The sequence below is a fragment of the Stegostoma tigrinum genome, chromosome 5 (genome assembly GCF_030684315.1).
Source record: "Stegostoma tigrinum isolate sSteTig4 chromosome 5, sSteTig4.hap1, whole genome shotgun sequence".
NCBI classification, from domain to species: domain Eukaryota; kingdom Metazoa; phylum Chordata; class Chondrichthyes; order Orectolobiformes; family Stegostomatidae; genus Stegostoma; species Stegostoma tigrinum.
In genome coordinates this window covers 67,156,790-67,174,061 of record NC_081358.1, presented here as the reverse complement: position 1 = coordinate 67,174,061, position 17,272 = coordinate 67,156,790, and the positions used below count along the sequence as shown (strand labels likewise).

Here is a 17,272-nt window from a genome sequence, read left to right as displayed (position 1 = left end):
AAAACAAAAGATAATTAAAATTGGTGCATCACAAATAGGGAGACAGGCAGGGTAGAAAGAACAAGGCATACCCGCATTCAGACTAGTGGCATTTTGGTGTGTTCTGGAAATCCATTTAACACAAATGGCAGCAACCAGTTGTATGGCTCTTCCAAATTGTCTCAAAGCTACAAAATCCCTGGAATTCAGGTATGAGCAAACTACTCTGGCTGCTTGATCTGTACCATTCCTAGGTCAAGAAACTTTGTGCAAAGATACATCCTTTTACAGAAAGCCTGCAGTGAATGTGTGTAAGTATCCATTGCCACAGATATACTTAAATATTCATATTTAGTTGATTACTTAATTAGCTTCATAAATATGAATGATGACCAATACTCATTGGAGGCAATTAGTGGTATAATTGCTGGACTGTTAATCCAGAGGCTCAGGTCAATGTCCTGGAAGCCTGAGTTTGAATCCAACCATGGCAGATGGTGGAATGTGAATTCAATAAACATCTAGAATTAAATGTCTAATGATATGGAGATTCTGGTGCTGGACTGGGGTGTACAAAGTCAGAAGTCATGCAACACCATGTTACAGTAAAACAGGTTTATTTGAAATCACGAGCTTTTGAAGCGTAGCCCCTTTGTCAGTCCTGCTGGATTATAGTCTGGTGTCATGAGTCCAAATAATGATCTGAAATCCATTGGCAATTATTGGAAAACCCACCAATATCCTTTAGGGAAGGAAACTGCAACTCTTACCTGGTCGAGGCTACAGGTGACTCCAGATCGACAGCAATATGGGCAATGCTTAACTACACTCTGATCTTGCCAGAGAAGCCCACATCATATGAATTTGTTTTGAAACAAAAAGCATTTTTTTAAAATGCTATTAAAATTTAGTTACAATGTACATTGCCTATCTGACCACGGACAGTGTTGTATTATGATAGCCACCCTACAGCACAAAGCTCTATCACTATCCTGGATCATAATTAATGCAGCACAGACCAATGAACACATTTATAACCTTTCTAGTCCAACAAGCAGGTAACATATTCAATCGATTGAGACCGTTGGGTCAAAGGATGGGCAATAAATCAAACAAAATGTACACATTTCAATAAATGCCCTTAACAGTTTCAAGAAGAAATTACAAAAGCTCAATCCTGTCTTTTTAACAGCTATAAGATCAAAGTGAATTGGAATACTGCTTCTGTAAATTTATAGACATTAAAACACTTCAGTCACTATTAAAACCTCCAAATTCAACACTTCCTATTAAAACAATAAATGTTGACATTTTCAGGAATACATATTACTTGTAATATTTCAAGATATACAATTACTGACCTGGGGACAAGAACCGTGCATCATGCCTTCATAGGACTTGAAAACAACATTATCTGGATTGATGATAGTTTTCAATTTTTCAGCAGTGAAAGCACCAAATGCTAGAGGTACAAGAGGGTCAGCCACCCCGTGACACTGAAGAGCATGAATATCTTTGTTTGGACTATTAGCAGCTGCCTTAGGGAAACAAAATGGCAACAACTTGTATGATCTTTGCCCATACACGGTAGGAATAGTAGAAATAGGAATAACAGAACTGAAGTTGTACAAAAAGATTTACAGAAATTAGTTTCAGAAAAATTTATGCTACTTTCATAGTCTCCAAATTAGATTTCTGTTGAGTAAATGGAGTGTTTAGTCTGAGCATTAGCTGGAAACGTTTAAGTCTTATTTAACCTTTCTACAAGTGAGAAGACAAAGACTCAACAGCTGCAACTGGGTCTCTCAAATTTGTAGTTAAATCATTAAAAACAAAAAAACCCCAAAATCTACAACAGTATTTTCCTTGGGTTAAGGTTGACTATTTGCTACAGTGCATAAATATTAGCACCCTCATTTCAAGTATATGAAACCCAATGGATTATTCCAACACAGATAAAAGAAATCTCAACAGAGGTTTTGCCAGATTATTGAAGAAAATACTAGCAAGGAACAAGGTTTACACCAAGATTTTATCTGGCAAATCATTGTAAAAATTACAACAAATATCAATATTGGAAGTTTGTAGGTAAGAAATAAATTACTAATCATTGACATTAGCACCTCCAATTCCTTCATCTTGAAATATTCAAAATTAGTTAGAAACAGTTCATATAAACCAAGCATGATCAATAATGATAGTATGGAAACAGTAAAAACTCTTGCAAATTTTAAAGTCAGAAACAGGAACACAAGGAAAAGAAAGTCACCCTGCAGAATACTCTAAATAAATGTACACCTTTGTCAAAATCTAAAAACTTATCCAAAGATGCAACATTAAAGCATAACGTCTGCTGCATCATTATTATTAAGTGATCTTCAGCTTAAAACATTGACTGAGATTTCTGAATCTTTTCAATGATAACTATCTAAAACTAATAGGTTAAACACCAAGAATGTTCAATTAGAAAGAGATTGAGATCTGCAAATATTAACTAGCATAGGTAGCCTTTGCTGAAGTAAACTCAATTTAGTGAGTACAAAATGTATATTGAAAATAGTGTTTCCAACCTTAAAAGCATATATTGAATAAGTTGCATGTATGAAGAAATGGTTATATTTTCCCAAAGCAAACTTTGCAGTTTTCGTACTTGATGGAAAATAGTTATTCCTTCCTTAGTGCCAAACTTTCAATGCTAACATTTGCATCCAGATGCTTACCATGTTTAGCGTTGGTCTGCCAACTAGAAACTTCCTGTGCAGTACAAGAATTATCATGCACATGATGGTTAAATAATAAGTAATAAACTGTATACAGCATGCTTAGCTGATATGATGTACAAATATCAAATATTCATTAGTTTTACTCCCAACAGCTATTTCACATTCTTAACCAGACTTGAGAAAGACAAGATATTTGATACTCAAATAACTTTCCTATAATTCAACTTGGCACAAGGAAAAGCAGTATTCAATTAAAATACAAAATACCTTAATAAATAAAAAAACATCTCGTACCATTTCATACAAGTTGAAAGAAAGCAGCTCTTGTTTCTAGTACTTTGATATGAGGGATGACAGGATTCAAATCCAGCTCCCCAGAATATTATCTGGCTCTTTCGATTAATTGTCAACGATAATACCACTAAGGCCATTATATCCAATTTAAAATAATTAAATGTTCCTTGGTGCTTAATCACAGCACTACAAAAAAAAGTTATGACAATAAAGTCAGATAACCATATTTTTAAAGAAGTAGGTTTTCAAAGTATCTTCAAAGGATGCAGGCAAGATAAAGAGGCAGAAGGAGCAGCAGGGAACTGAAGATCTGGGAGCCCAACTGAAGACACAGCTGATTGGAATGCAAAAGATGTCAGAATTAGGGGAGGATTGGGACCCAAACAAAATGTCAACTTTCCAGATCCTCTGGTGCTGCCTGACCTGCTGTATTCTTCCAGCTCCACACGGTATTATCTCTGCTTTCTATTCACTTTATCCATGCCCCTTCTAATCTTATATGCCTCTGTTGGGTTTGTCCCACACCTTTTCTGCTCCAGCCTCACTTCCAAGCTGAAGTGCTCCATTACAAGTAGCATCCTGATGAATATCTTTTACACCTTCTCCAATGCAATAATTTCCTTCCCATAGTATGGTAACCAGAGTATTCCAGCCGTGCACGGAGTTCTGCACAGATCCAACATGGCCTCCTAGCTCTTGTAATCAATGCGATGACTGATAAAGGCAAGTGTATGCCGTCTTAATGACCATTAAGATGTCCTGCCATCTCAGGGATCTATGGGCAAGCACCCCAAGCTTTGTTCCTGAGCTTCCTAACGTCTTTACATTCATTAAGTACTCCCCTACCTTGTTCCCATTTCCAAAACGCATCACCTCATATGCCACTGATCTTTCCATCTGACCAAACCATTTAAATATTCCTATAACCTATAAACGTTTACACACACACACACCTGAAAAACCTCAGGTGTGGCAGCATCTGTGGAGAGAAAGCAAGTGAATTTTTCAGGTTCAGTGAGCCTTCAGCATTGATGGTAGGAAAAGGTTGGTACTTATGCAGAAGATGGAACAGGGAGAGGCAATAGGAGTGAACAATAGGTGGAGATAGAGCTCAAAGAGAGAAAAACAGTTGGACAGACAAAGGACTGAGGTAAAGGTCATTCTGGGATATTGACTAGCTGCTAATGGGAACTATTACGAGCTGATAATGAGTTGTGTGTGGTTAACAGCCAAGGTGATGACAAGGCCTGATGTGTAAGGGTTGGGATAAGGACATGGGGGAAGGTGCTCAAGCACTAAAGTTCTTCAACCCAATACTGAGTCCAGTAGGCTGACGAGTTCCCAGGAGTGATGAACTGTTCTTCCAGGTTTTGCTGTGCTTTGCTGGAGCATGGTAGCAAGCCTGAGACAGAGATGCTGGCCAGGGAACATGAACTGGTAGGAAACTAGAAGCTCAGGGTCTTTTTTGCAGACATAACAAAGGTGTTCTGCAAAGTGGTCACCCAGTCTACAATTTTCTGCACTGAAGAAACAGAGACCACATTGTAAGCAACAAATAGGTAAACTAGATTGAGCAAACTGCAGGCAAAATACACTACTTCATTTTAAAGAACTGTTTAGGGTCTTGGATGGTGAAGGAGGAGGAAGTAAAATGCACAGGTGCTATAGCTTCTGGGGAAGCTAACATAGGGGCATGGGGACATGTTGGGAGTGAAGGAGTGGAGGAACAGGGTGTCCTGGAGGAAACTATCCGTGAGGCTGTCTAGGGATGGGAGAAGACTAGGGACGGAGGAAGCAGAAATGGTGGCTAATGATCCTTGCTATTGTAGGAAGGAAGAGAGGCAGTGAGAGCTGAAGTGCAGGAAATGGGTCAGACCAGCTGAGGACCCTTTCAATCAGTGATAGGGAATCCTTGGTTAAGGAAGAGGAAGGTGTGCATTTGAGGTCCCATTGTTGAAGCTGCCATCATCAAAACAGATATGATGCAGACAGAGGAACTGGGAGAATGGAAGCGTCTTTACAGGAGGCAGGATGTGAGGATATATAGGCAAGGTAACCACAGGAGTCCCTTTGTTCCTGATTCACAGTATACGCAGTTCTTTTGGTTTTTCGAGCAACCTTGTTTTTGTAAGCATGGGAGTCAGTGGATTTTTATAAATGTTGATGGCCAGGCCAGCCCATCCCCACATATGAGAACTTAGAATCCACACAGTGTGGAGACAGGCCCTTCAGCCCCACAAGTCCACACCGACTCTCTCAGCATCCTACTCAGACCCATCCCCCCCATAACCCACCGAATCTACACATCCCTGAACACAATGGGCAATTTAGCATGACCAATCCACTTAGCCTGCACATCTTTGCACTGTGGGAGGAAACCAGAGCACTCAGAGGAACTCCAGACATGAGAACGTGCAAACTCCACACAGACAGTTGCCCATGTGTGGAATTGAACCCAGGTCCCTGGCGCTGTGAGGCAGCAGTGCTAACACTGAGCCACTGCGCCACCCCAAAATAAAAACAGATGTTGAGGAAGGGAATTGGGGAGTCAGAGATGGATCGGATGAACGTGAGACCGGGTGGAAACTGGAAGCAAAATAGATAAACTTTTCCAATTCTGAACTAGAGAGAGAAGCAGCACTGATGATGTCATTGGAATGCCTGAGGAAGGGTTGTGGGTGGTGCCTGGAGTAGGACTGAAGTAAGGAATGTTTCCACATACTTTGCAAAAGGACAAGCATAATTGGGATCCACGGGGGTACTCGTGGCCATGCCTTTGGTTTGAAGAAAAAGTCAGATTTAAAAGAGAGCTTGTTCAGAGTGAGGATGAGCTTGGCTAAGTGGAGGAGAATGACGGTAGATGGCGATTGTTCAGGTCTTTTTCACCCCCGAGGAAGAAGCAGAGAGCCGAGACCTGAGACCATCTCCCAACGTGGGACTGATATATAAGGGATTACATGACCATGGTAAAGAGGTGCCTGAAGCCTGAAAATTGGAAATTCTGAAACTGACAAGAGTTCGAGGAATTGCAGATATAGCTGGGAAAGGGACTGGATAGGGTAGGGGGAAAAACAAACAAACAAAAAAAAACAACTCAAGCCTGCAAGAAGTGTTTTTTGAGAGGCAGTAGGCAGAAACAATGGGTCTGTCCATGCAGTCCTGATTGTGAATTTTGGCAAGGAGATAGAAGTGGTGTTTTTGGGATTGGGAAGCCAAGAGCTTAGATAAGGGAGATCACCAGATGAACTGAGCTTAGTGAACCTTGTAGACACTGAGGCCTGGTGTTCCACGATGGAGTCATGGTCCAGGAATGATAGGAGGTGGTATCTCAGAGCTGGCACTTGTTCTCTGCAATGCAGAGGTCAGTATATCAGATACCAACAGCACCACTCTTCTTACCCACTGTCAACCACCTGGCCAGCATTTGGCATTAGCAAAATTACTTATCGTCCCTCCCACATTCTCAGTATAATTTATGACTATCAGGGCTCCAGTCACATAAACCACTTTCTACTACCCTCTGCCTCCCATCACTAAGCCAAATTTGCCTCATTATCCTGGGCCTCAGGGGCTTTTACCTGATCATTTTCCTGTGGGACCTTAAAGGCCTCGCTGAAATCTATGTAAAGTACATCAACTGCCCTACCGCCAAGAATTTGGCCACCTCCTCAAAACATTCTAATAGATGTGTTGGGTATGACCCCCTAAGATAAAGCCATACTGACAATCCCTGATCTCATCTTGCCTAGGTGGAAATTATTTTTCTCCTTCACTTCCCAATAGCTTCCCCACTAATGAGGTTAGACTCATTGGTCTATCTCCACCTTCCTCCTTATAAAATGGAGTCATAGTAGTCGTACCCCAGCACCTTCTGTGGACAGAGATTGTTTAAAGATTTGGGTCAGGCCCCATGTGCTTTATTCCCTTGTCTCCCACAGCATCCTGGGATATGACTCCATCCTGGGGATTTGCCTAATTTTAAATCTGCTAATAATCTCTAAGACCTCACTGCTGATGAACTTCACTGTCGACCTTCGAATTCTGTATGTGCACATTTTTCTGGTGAACACAGATGTGAAGTATTCATTTAACACCTAACCAATGTCCTCTAGCTTCATGCACAGGTTGGCCTTTTGTCCCTAATGGATCTTACTCTTTCTCTGGTTACTCACTTCCCATTTAACTTACTTGCAGAACATTTAGAATTTCCTATAATCTTGCCTACCAGCTTTTTCTCATGTCTCCCCTTTGCTGTTTTAACTGCTCGAGATCCCTCTTGCACTTCCCATACTCTTCTAGGACCTCTGTTGTTTTGCTACCTTTGTACTGTTATGTCCTTCTTTTCCCCCCTTTTGATTCAGTTTTGAATATTCCTTGATGTCCACGGTTCTCTGGGCTTGTTGCTCCTACATTTAACCCTAAAAGGGAAAATATTGGGTCTGTACTTCCCAGTACCTTTTTGAATGCGTCCCACTGTTCACTATAGATTTATCCTTAAGCAGCTTTAACCAGTTTATTTTGGCCAGAGCCTTCCTCATTTTAATTAAAATCTGCCTTACCCCAAGCCAAAAACCTTTTCTGCACCTTTTCTTTTTCACACTCCCATCAGCATGACTGCCACTTAAATTCTACCCATAAAGTCTCATTTGATGGCCCTTCCAAGATATCATCCCTCCTTATTGTAATAATTGACTTCAATAACTAATTACAGAGAAACGAGAGCCAAGTGGTATTATCACTGGACTGTTAATACACAGACTCAGATAATGTTCTGGGGTCTAGGGTTCAAATCCTGCCACGGCAGATGGAATTTCAATTCAATAAACGTCTGGAACTAAGAGTATAATGATGACCATGACCATGACCATGAACCCATTGTCAATTGTTAGAAAAACCTATCTGGTTCACTAATGTTCTTTAGGGAAGGAAACTGCCAACCTTACATGGTCTGGCCTACGTGTGACTCGAAACCATTGCTGTGGGTCAATTTGTAACTGCCCTCTGGGCAATTAATGCTGCCTAACCAGCAACACTCATCTCATGAATGCATTAAAGGAATAATGTGATACCACCTCAAATTTTTACAGCTTTGAGGAAGGATCACTTGACCCAAAACATTTGGTCTTATTTCTCTCCACAATTGCTGCCAGACCTGAACTTTTCTAGCAATTTCTATTTTTGTTTCCAATTTTACATCCTCTCCTGACCTGTCTGAGCGTTGTATGCCTAGAATGTTAAGTTCCCAGTCCTGTCCCTCCCTCAACTAGGTCTCTGAAGGTAACATCACAACTCTGAGTGTCAATCCATGCCTTTAATTCATCTGTTCCACTTCTAATACCTTTAGGTGTTAAAGTAGAAGCCATGCAGCCTTACCCTTCAATGATTATATTATTATTGAAATTAAGACATGGGTGGAGAACTTTAGTTATCCTCAAGTTTAGAGAAGTTGAATGTGGGAGGCCAGTTTGGTGTGCTTTGAAGTTGTCAAGTGTAGAGGAAATGAAGGCATTGATGAGGGTTTCAGCAGATGAGCTGAGATGCGTGAAATGGACCAATGTTATGCAGGTAGAAGATTTTAATTCTTTAGAGTCATCATAATTTTTCAAGTCAAGTAACTGTTTCTCTCTCCACAGATACTACCAGACCTGATGATTTACCCCAGCTGTGCTTCTAACAGACAGTTTGATCATGAAGTCAGAAGCTCACCCCAAAACCGTATGTGAGAGAGGTTGCAAACAGGTTGATTTAACTTCAAATTGTTGCCGGGATGAGGATGGAGTTGGTACCAAGGGAACAAAATTTGTAGCAGGGGCTGAAAACATCACTTTTGGTTCTGGATGTGAGTTTGCTCGCTGAGTTGCAAGGTTAGTTTTCAGACGTTTCGTCACCATTCTAGGTAACATCATCAGTGAGCCTCCGATGAAGCGCTGGTATTATGTCCTGCTTTCTATTTATCTGTTTAGGTTTCCTTGGGTTGGTGCATTGGTGATGTCACTGCCTATTCTTTTTCTCAGAGGATGGTAGATTGGCTCCAAATCAATGTGTTTGCTGATGGAGTTCCGGTTGGAATGCCATGTCTCTAGGAATTCTCGTGCGTGCCTCTGTTTGGCTTGTCCTAGGATGGATGTGTTGTCCCAATCAAAGTGGTGTCCTTCCTCATCTGTATGTAAGGATACTAGTGATAGGGGGTCATGTCGTTTTGTGGCTAGTTGACGTTCATGTATCCTGGTGGCTAGTTTTCTGCCTGTTTGTCCAGTGTAGCGTTTGTCAGTTCTTGCAAGGTATTTTGTAGATGACGTTCGTTTTGCTTGTTATCTGTGTAGGGTTTTTAATAGAAATAGAAAGCGGGACATAACACCAGCGCTTCATCGGAGGCTCACTGATGTTACCTGGAATGGTGACGAAATGTCTGAAAACTAACGTTCCAGCTCAGCGAGCAAACTCACATCGAGAAACTCAACCTGAGCTACAAATCTTCTCAAATCTCGCTATCACTTTTGGTCTTCGCAATATTTAAATGGAAAACATATTTTGTCACCAAATAAAATCACCTGGTGATTTAGCGACAGTGGAATTAAGTTACATTCCCTCTAATTTTCCCTATCATTGTGTGGACTTTCTCCAAGCTGCAGCACAGCTTAGAGAAAACACTGCTGTCAAGGGAGAGTGGCGAGCCTGGAGCTGGAGTCAGAGCATACATAAAAACTAAGATTCAGATGTTGTTGCTAAAAATATAATATATGAAGAGAAATAGGTCAGGGTCAATGTTAATTTCACCTCTGGCGACATCATGGTTTGAGGGAGCAGGAAAACAGAAGTGTGTGAACACCAACCATCTGATGATGAATTTTGGCTGCACATGCTCAACTTAAACTTTTTCAAAAATTAACCTGTTTTACAATTTAAAAAATTCTATTTTAGCACTTTATTCCTCTTAAATCTGCATTTCCATTTTTGTGGGTTTATTAGGTTTCTATCATTCTTTATTTCAATTTTGTTCAGAGATTTCTCTGCTAATTCGTATGCTCCTGGCTATCAGCAAGGCAGCCAGAAAGGTGAACATTGCAAGTGATTATCTGGCTACAGTTACACAGATGAGAATGGAACCAATTGGGAGTAATCCCATTCAGCTGTGTGAAAGCAAAGAGATATTGGAAGAGGATTGTTGTAGACACAACGAGGACAGAAGGATAGGTCCTCGATTTTAAGAGACACGATGCTTCTGAAGTCTAGATACTCAAGAGTTCCAACCTCTGAGTATTTAGGGTGGAAGACTGCTTTCATTGCAACAAATGTTTGTTGGTTGTTGAATAATCTCACTAATCAACAATAAGGACTATTAGTACCTCTGGAAAAGAGTTCCGAAGTGGAAGCCAACAGCTAAGGCCAATTACTCCTCCAAGTTTCTGATGTGTTGTTAGAGCAGTATACAATGATAGAGCTCCTCCCTATGGAATAAGTTACACCAAGAATTAAAAATCACTGTTACCTGCCAATAAACCAATCACGTCAATATTTTCCAGCAAAAAACTGTTTTGTTAAAAGCATTTTCTGCTTTCATTAAACAATGCTGGCTAACTATTGCTTTGTTGATCTATGCTGTAACCGGGATAATTTTGATGTTCATGTCAAATTCACATTAGATTTTTAAAGATGTTGAATATTAAAACAAAAAAAATTGGTAGCAAGATTTCCTTTACATAAACTGGTTATAAGCAATATTTACAATACTGAGATTATCTGCATCAAGTGTAACGTGCAGTTATAAATTTTGCTTATTTCACTATGCCAGGCTGATGCTCTGAAGGTTCCAGAGAAATTTAGTACTGCGTATATACACAATACATCTCAATTTTAAAAAACTGTTTTCTGACAACCCCGAACAAAGGCTTACTTTCACATATATGGAACACTTCCTGTAATTGTTTTTTCAACAGAAACATTTCTGTGCAACTACTGCATCAGCAGTATTGTCAGAAGCTTCTGTAGGAAGGAAAACATCCAGTCTCAAGGATATCATTCAGAAACGTTGAGCGATTTAACCTAGCAGTGAACAAGTGACACGTATACAGTGCCTCTTGAATTAGAGAAAATGTTCAAGATATTTCAGAGGTGTAATCAACAGACCACTCTAAAAGCAGAATAGGGGAAATTCAACATTCCAAATGTTTTGCAAACAAATTTGCACTGCGACCATTGAAAATGTTAAGCCAGAGGTCATTTTCAGAGGGCCCTGGATATGAAGGAGTTGAGAGAAAATTTCAGTGCACAGGCACCTTGGCTGCTGGAACCATGGTGCACAATACAGAGTTGAAGGAACAGCAAGTTCTGAAAAGCTTGCAGAATCTTATGAACATATTGTCAGCTTCAAAAATCAGTGCAGTGCCTATTTTATTTCCATAACTTTATATTTGAAATACTGTAAAATAGTCTACATCCATCCACAGTAACAAACAGTTCTCAAAGTCACAAATGCCATCCAGTAAATGCTTTTCAACTTGTCTGGAATTATTGACATAGATGCACATGCAATCTTCCTCCAATGCCTCTCCACAGTCATATAACTGGGTAGGACTGCAATTGCCTGGTTACATGCTCAAAGCCAGATAATAACAAACTTTTCTTTTTCTTCTTGCTGCTGAAGTCTGACCTCTGGTGCCCCCAGAATCTTTCTATTATTCATCACCATACTGCTCAAACCAACATCAAAAAAAGTCAGTTTCCACCTCCATGTTGATGACAGCTAGATCAACTTTGCATCTTTGATCAATCATTCCACTGCTTGCAAACAAAAGGCTGTTGGTTTGAGATTCAGTAAGCAGTAACTTCTTTCTGTTAAAATGCTGGAAATACTGAACCTATCAATTTCAGTTCTACTTATAAACTCTGTTCCTAAGCCAGTGACTCCAAGTCTCTACAGGCAACTACCTCAGACAGAACCATACTGCTTGTAGCCTCAGTCTATTTAGAGAGAAATTTCTGAGCACAAATCCACCCTTGCAGCCTGTCATCAACTCTCTACCTACTTGAGCTCATTTTCAATGTCTGCACACTCTAGACTTGACTACTCTAATGCATATTTTTGACCAGCCTCCCATATTCTGCAAGTTTGAAGTAAACTAAAACCTTTCTGCCAGCACCTTTAGTCTCAAAGTATCTTTCAGCCATCACCCATGATAGTTCCCCAATAAACATTGCCACAAATTTTAAAACCTACAAATATGCATTCAAACCTCACTGTGCACAGCATGGCTTTGCAATATGCCATCTCTAATCTCCACTGGGAGCACAACCCTTCATTGTTGCTTGGCCACCGTAATTCTATTAACTCTAGTACTGGTGATGATGCCTTAAGCTACCAAGGTTTTGACTATTAGATTCCCTACAGTGTGGAAACAGGCCCTTCGGCCAACAAGTCCACACTGCCCCTTGAAGCATCCCACCCAGACCCATCCCCCTTTAAATCACACACCCCTGAACACTACGGGCAATTTAGCATGGCCGATCCACCTAGCCCGACATCTTTGGACTGTGGGAGGAAATCAGAGCACCCGGGGGAAACCCACGCAGACACGGGGAGAATGTGCAAACTCCACACAGACAGTCGCCCGAGGCTGGAATTGAACCTGGGTCCCTGGCGCTGTGAGGCAGCAGTGCGAACCACTGAGCCACCATGCCGCCCCAATTATTATAGGTTATTTTCAGATTGATGGTAAATAAGGGAAATATTTACAGGTTACAATTAAAAGACCAGTACAAAATTTTTAAAAAATCAAATTAAGAACTAACTAGTTCAAATAAAGATGCTGGGCCACCTGATGTGCTGGAAATGCATGATGTGGGAGCTGGTGGACCCATCACAGTGATCATATCTGTAGTGTTGGATGCTTGAGGAACTCTTTGCTTGATGAGCTGGAGTCTGAGCTTCAAGCTTTGTAACACATTAGGGAGGTGAAGGTTCTGGAAAGCTGAAAAGAAGGTGGATAAATCACCAAGACCAGATCGATTACATCACAGAGTTCTACGGGTGTAACTGAGGAGATTGTAGATGCATTGCTGGTGATCTTTCAGGAAACAGTGGAGTCAGGGAACGTCCCAAAGGACAGGAAAATGGCTAATATAACACCCTTGCTTAAGAAGGGAGGGAAGCGGAATTCAGAAAACTATAGGCCAGTTAGCCTCACCTTGTTCACTGATCACCTCATAAGATTTTAGAGTCCATTATCAAGGATGAGATTGCCGAATACTTGGAAGTGCATGGTACAATAGGGCTGAATCAGCACAGCTTTGTCTAAGGGCGGTCATGCCTGATAAATCAGTTAAAGTTGTTTGAGGTGGTATCAAGGAAGTTAGATAAAGGATAGCCAATGGACGTGATCTACTTGATTTTCCAGAAGGCCCTAAACAAGGTGCCACACAGGAAGCTGCTAAATAAGGTAACAGCCCATGATGTTAGGGGCAAGGTACTGACATGGATAGAGGACTATCTGACTAACAGAAAGCAGACAGTAGGGATAAAGGGGTCTTTTTCAGAACGGCAGCCAGTGACTAGTGGAGTTCTGCAGGGGTTAGTGTTGGGGCCACAGTCAATCACATTATACATTAACAATGTGGATGAAGGAACTCAGGGCATTGTTCCTAGGCTCGCAGATGAGACATAGATAGGTGGAGGGACATGTAGTGTTGATGATGTGGGGAAGTTGCAGAAAGACTTGGACAGGCCAGGGGAGTGAGCAAAGAAGCGGCAGATGGAATACAATGTGGGAAAGTGTAAAGTTATGTACTTTGTCAGGGAGAATCAAGGCATAGGCAATTTTATAAACAGGGAATGCTTCAGAAATTTGAAGCACAAAAGGACTGGGGAGTCCTCATTCAAGATTCTCTTAAAGTTAACATGTAGGTCCAGTTGACAGGAAGGCAAATGCAATGTTCGCATTCATTTCGAGAGGCCTCGAATACAACAGCAGAGATTACCTGCTGAGGCGTATAGGGGTCTGGTCAGACTGCATTTGGAATATTGAGAGCAGTTTTGGTCCCTGTATCTGAGGAAGAACGTGCTAGCATTGGAAGGGGCCCAGAGAGATTTACAAGAATGATCCCAGGGATGAAGGGCTTCTCACATGAGGAGTGGTTGATGACTCTAAGGCTTTACTCAGTGGAGTTTAGAAGAATGAGAGAGGATATGACTGAAACCTCAGAACACAGAAAGGCTTGGGTAGAATGGACATGGAGAAGACTTTTCACTTGTAGGACAGACTAAAACCAGATGGCATAGTTTCAGAGTAAAGGGATGACCCTTTAGAACTGAGATAAGGAGGAATTTCTTCAGCTAGACTGTGGTTGATTCTTAGAACTCATTGCTGAGAAGAGCTGGGACGCCAACTCATTTAATGTATGTCAGACAGAGATAGATGGGTTCTTGATTGGTGAGGGAATCAAGGGTTATTGGAAGAAGACAAGAGAATTTGACTGAGAAACGTATCATAGAACATCGGACATTACAGCACAGTACAGGCCCTTCAGCCCGCGATGTTGTGCCGACCTGTCATACCAATCTCAAGCCCATCTAACCTACACTATTCCAAGCACGTCCATATGCTCTAAATTTGCTTTCTGTGGCGGCCTTTAACTTAACTGCAATAAAAAAATGAAGAAAATTTATCACTTCTTTAGAAGATGTGCAGAATTTAACTGTTTTTAAAGAATGTCTGAAAATGAATTTAAAAAGCGTGCATAAATTGTAAAAGGCAATTGCAGTTTTTTTGATAACAAGAAACACTGTTCAGATGACACCACTACCATGACCTGGAAACAATGCAAACAGGAAGGAAGAAAGAAGCCAAGTGGTTAGCAGATACAAAAGGAGAACTACTAGATGAATTGGAAGGTGAACACAATCAACCTGGAATTCAAACCTTTAGAATTTTATTCCATCTATATTTTTCCGCTCTTAATGTCAGCGTCAAATTGTGTCTTTTGCCTCTCAATCTAAACAATTACACGCACTTGGAGATTTTAAAAGGGATATAGTGAAGTCGCATGTAGTAAGTTAGTAATCGTTTCATTTCTCTACTTTTCATAGATGGGTTCCAATAAATACTTATTTTACATGTCAAAACCTGGTTTGAATTGCTTTTGTCTTGAATAGTAGTCAGGCAAATTGGTCTACCAATATCTATTTCAAGCCCACCAACTCCTACAGTTGTCTAGACTACATTTCCACTCATCCACCTTGCTACAAGAATGCGATCCCTTATTCCCAATTCCTCTGCCTCCACCACATATGCTCCCAATTTGGGGGCATTCCACTGCCAAACATCCTAGATGTCCTCTTATTTCAAGGACTGCAACATCCCGCCTTCAGTGCTCTATTACATCTCTTGCATTTCACGCACCTCTGCCCCCAAATCCTATGCCCCGCACCCCTGCCGCACAAAAAAAGACAGACAGAATTCCTCCCTTGTCTTCCTGCATCACCCCACTCATCTCCGGATTCAACATATCATTCTCTACCACCTACAATCTGACTCCACAACTAAGGATATATTTCCTTCCCCACTCAATGTGCCTTCCATAGGGACTGCTCTCTTCATGAATCCCTCATCTGCTCCACACTCACCCCACCACCCCCTGCACCTTTCCCTGTAACCGCAGGAAGTGCTACACCTGCCCCACACCACCCCCCTCACCTCCATCCAAGGAACCAAAAAATCTGTTCAGAGATTCACCTGCACATCCACGAATGTAGTCCAGTGCTCCTCATGTGGCCTTCTCTACATTGGTGAGACCAAGTGGCAGCTCAGAGACCACGGTGGAGCAGCTGTTCGTGACAAATGATATCACCTTCCAGGCATGAACCACTTCAACTCCCCCTCCCTGCACAACATGTCCGTGCTAGGCCTCCTCTAGAGTCACAATAATGTGACCCGGAAACTGGAGGAGCAGCACCTCATTCTGCCTTGGAAGCCTACAACCCAGTGGTCTCATTGTGGACTTTACGAGCTTCAAAATTTCCCACCCCTGGTCTCATCCCATGACCAACCATTCCTCTCATGCCTGCCTCCTTGACCTGACAATCTGTCAGTCAGTCTTCTCTCCCACTTATCAACTCCTCCAAGCTCACTGACCAATCCCCACCACTGCCTCCCTGCACTCACTCATCATCCCATCTACCTTCTTCAGCCCCACCCCTCGTCTCTTTATTTTTAAGAACTCCTTCCCTCCACCATTTCTGAAGAAGGGTCCTGACTGAAAACATCAGTTTTCAAGCTCCTCGGATGCTGCCTGGCATGCTGTGCTCCTCCAGCTCCACACAGTGTTATCTAAATTTTAGACAAATTGTGTTGGCTTGTGGAACACTAAAGCATGATTTTCAGAAAACAGTTCCCAGATAAGTCTTACAAAATTTTACAGAAACACATTTGTGCAAAGAGGGATGGGAAAAGTAAAGTCATGAAAAATAGCCTTGGTTGCATTGACTAAAGTGAAATTTACTATTTTATTTGAAGTACCATTTGCAAGTAATTCATGTGCATGCGGGAATTTAGTGGTGGTAACACCAGCAAATATCAAGGGCCAGTGGTTCTCTCTTACTGGAGATGGTCATTGCCTGACATTTCTGTGACATAAATGTTACTTACCTGTCAGGATAAGCCTAGGTGGGTGCGCTGAGGTTCGGCATGGACTTGATGGGCTAAAGGGCCTGTTTCCACACCGTATGGATTCTATGATCTGGATCTTAAAAAGAACAAGCTAAGGATGCTAGAAATCAGAAACAAAACCAAATTGCTTGAAAAACTCAGTAGGTCTGGTAACATCTGCCTAAATACCAACCAGAACTAATGGTAGCTCAGAAAGGAAGGCAACTTATTGGACCTGAAAGATTAACTGATTTCTCTTTACAGATGTTACCAGACTTGCTTAGTTTTTCCAATAATTTCTGGTTTCTGTATTATCCAAACCTTGATGCATTTGAACATGGGTCGCTTCACACCCGAGTTACAAACCAAACAACTCCCCCAAATAACAACTGATTTCCTTTACTTTCTCCCTTGAGACCCTGTATTGATTGCTCATAAAGTGGCGAGATATCCAGCAGCGTGAAATGCACCACATAAGTGAAAAGCTCTCTTATCTGTACATGGTAGAGCGTAGAATTTGACTTGTATTGCATCTGTAAAGTGCTTTAGGAAGTTCTGACTGCGTACCACATACACAGTTTCTATTTGGTGAGCTTCTAGATTCAGGTGTTACAGTGCTAGAGAGCAAGAGGACGT

The 17,272-nt window shown here is 41.4% G+C and overlaps 1 protein-coding gene across 2 annotated transcripts in view; it reads right to left on the bottom strand.

Annotated features, from left to right (window-relative positions):
• The window catches only part of lypla1 (lysophospholipase 1), a 61,979-nt gene that overhangs the window by 1,080 nt on the left and 43,627 nt on the right, over positions 1–17,272 (bottom strand). Inside the window, exons 7-8 of one of the 2 annotated variants that reach the window (XM_048529387.2) lie at positions 10,343–10,444; positions 1,341–1,517 (exon numbers count right to left, since the gene is read on the bottom strand). In XM_048529387.2, the coding sequence (XP_048385344.1) occupies positions 1,341–1,517; positions 10,343–10,444 (279 nt within the window). The remainder of the gene's footprint in view (positions 1–1,340; positions 1,518–10,342; positions 10,445–17,272) is intronic. The other variant, XM_048529389.2, reaches the window with a different exon arrangement.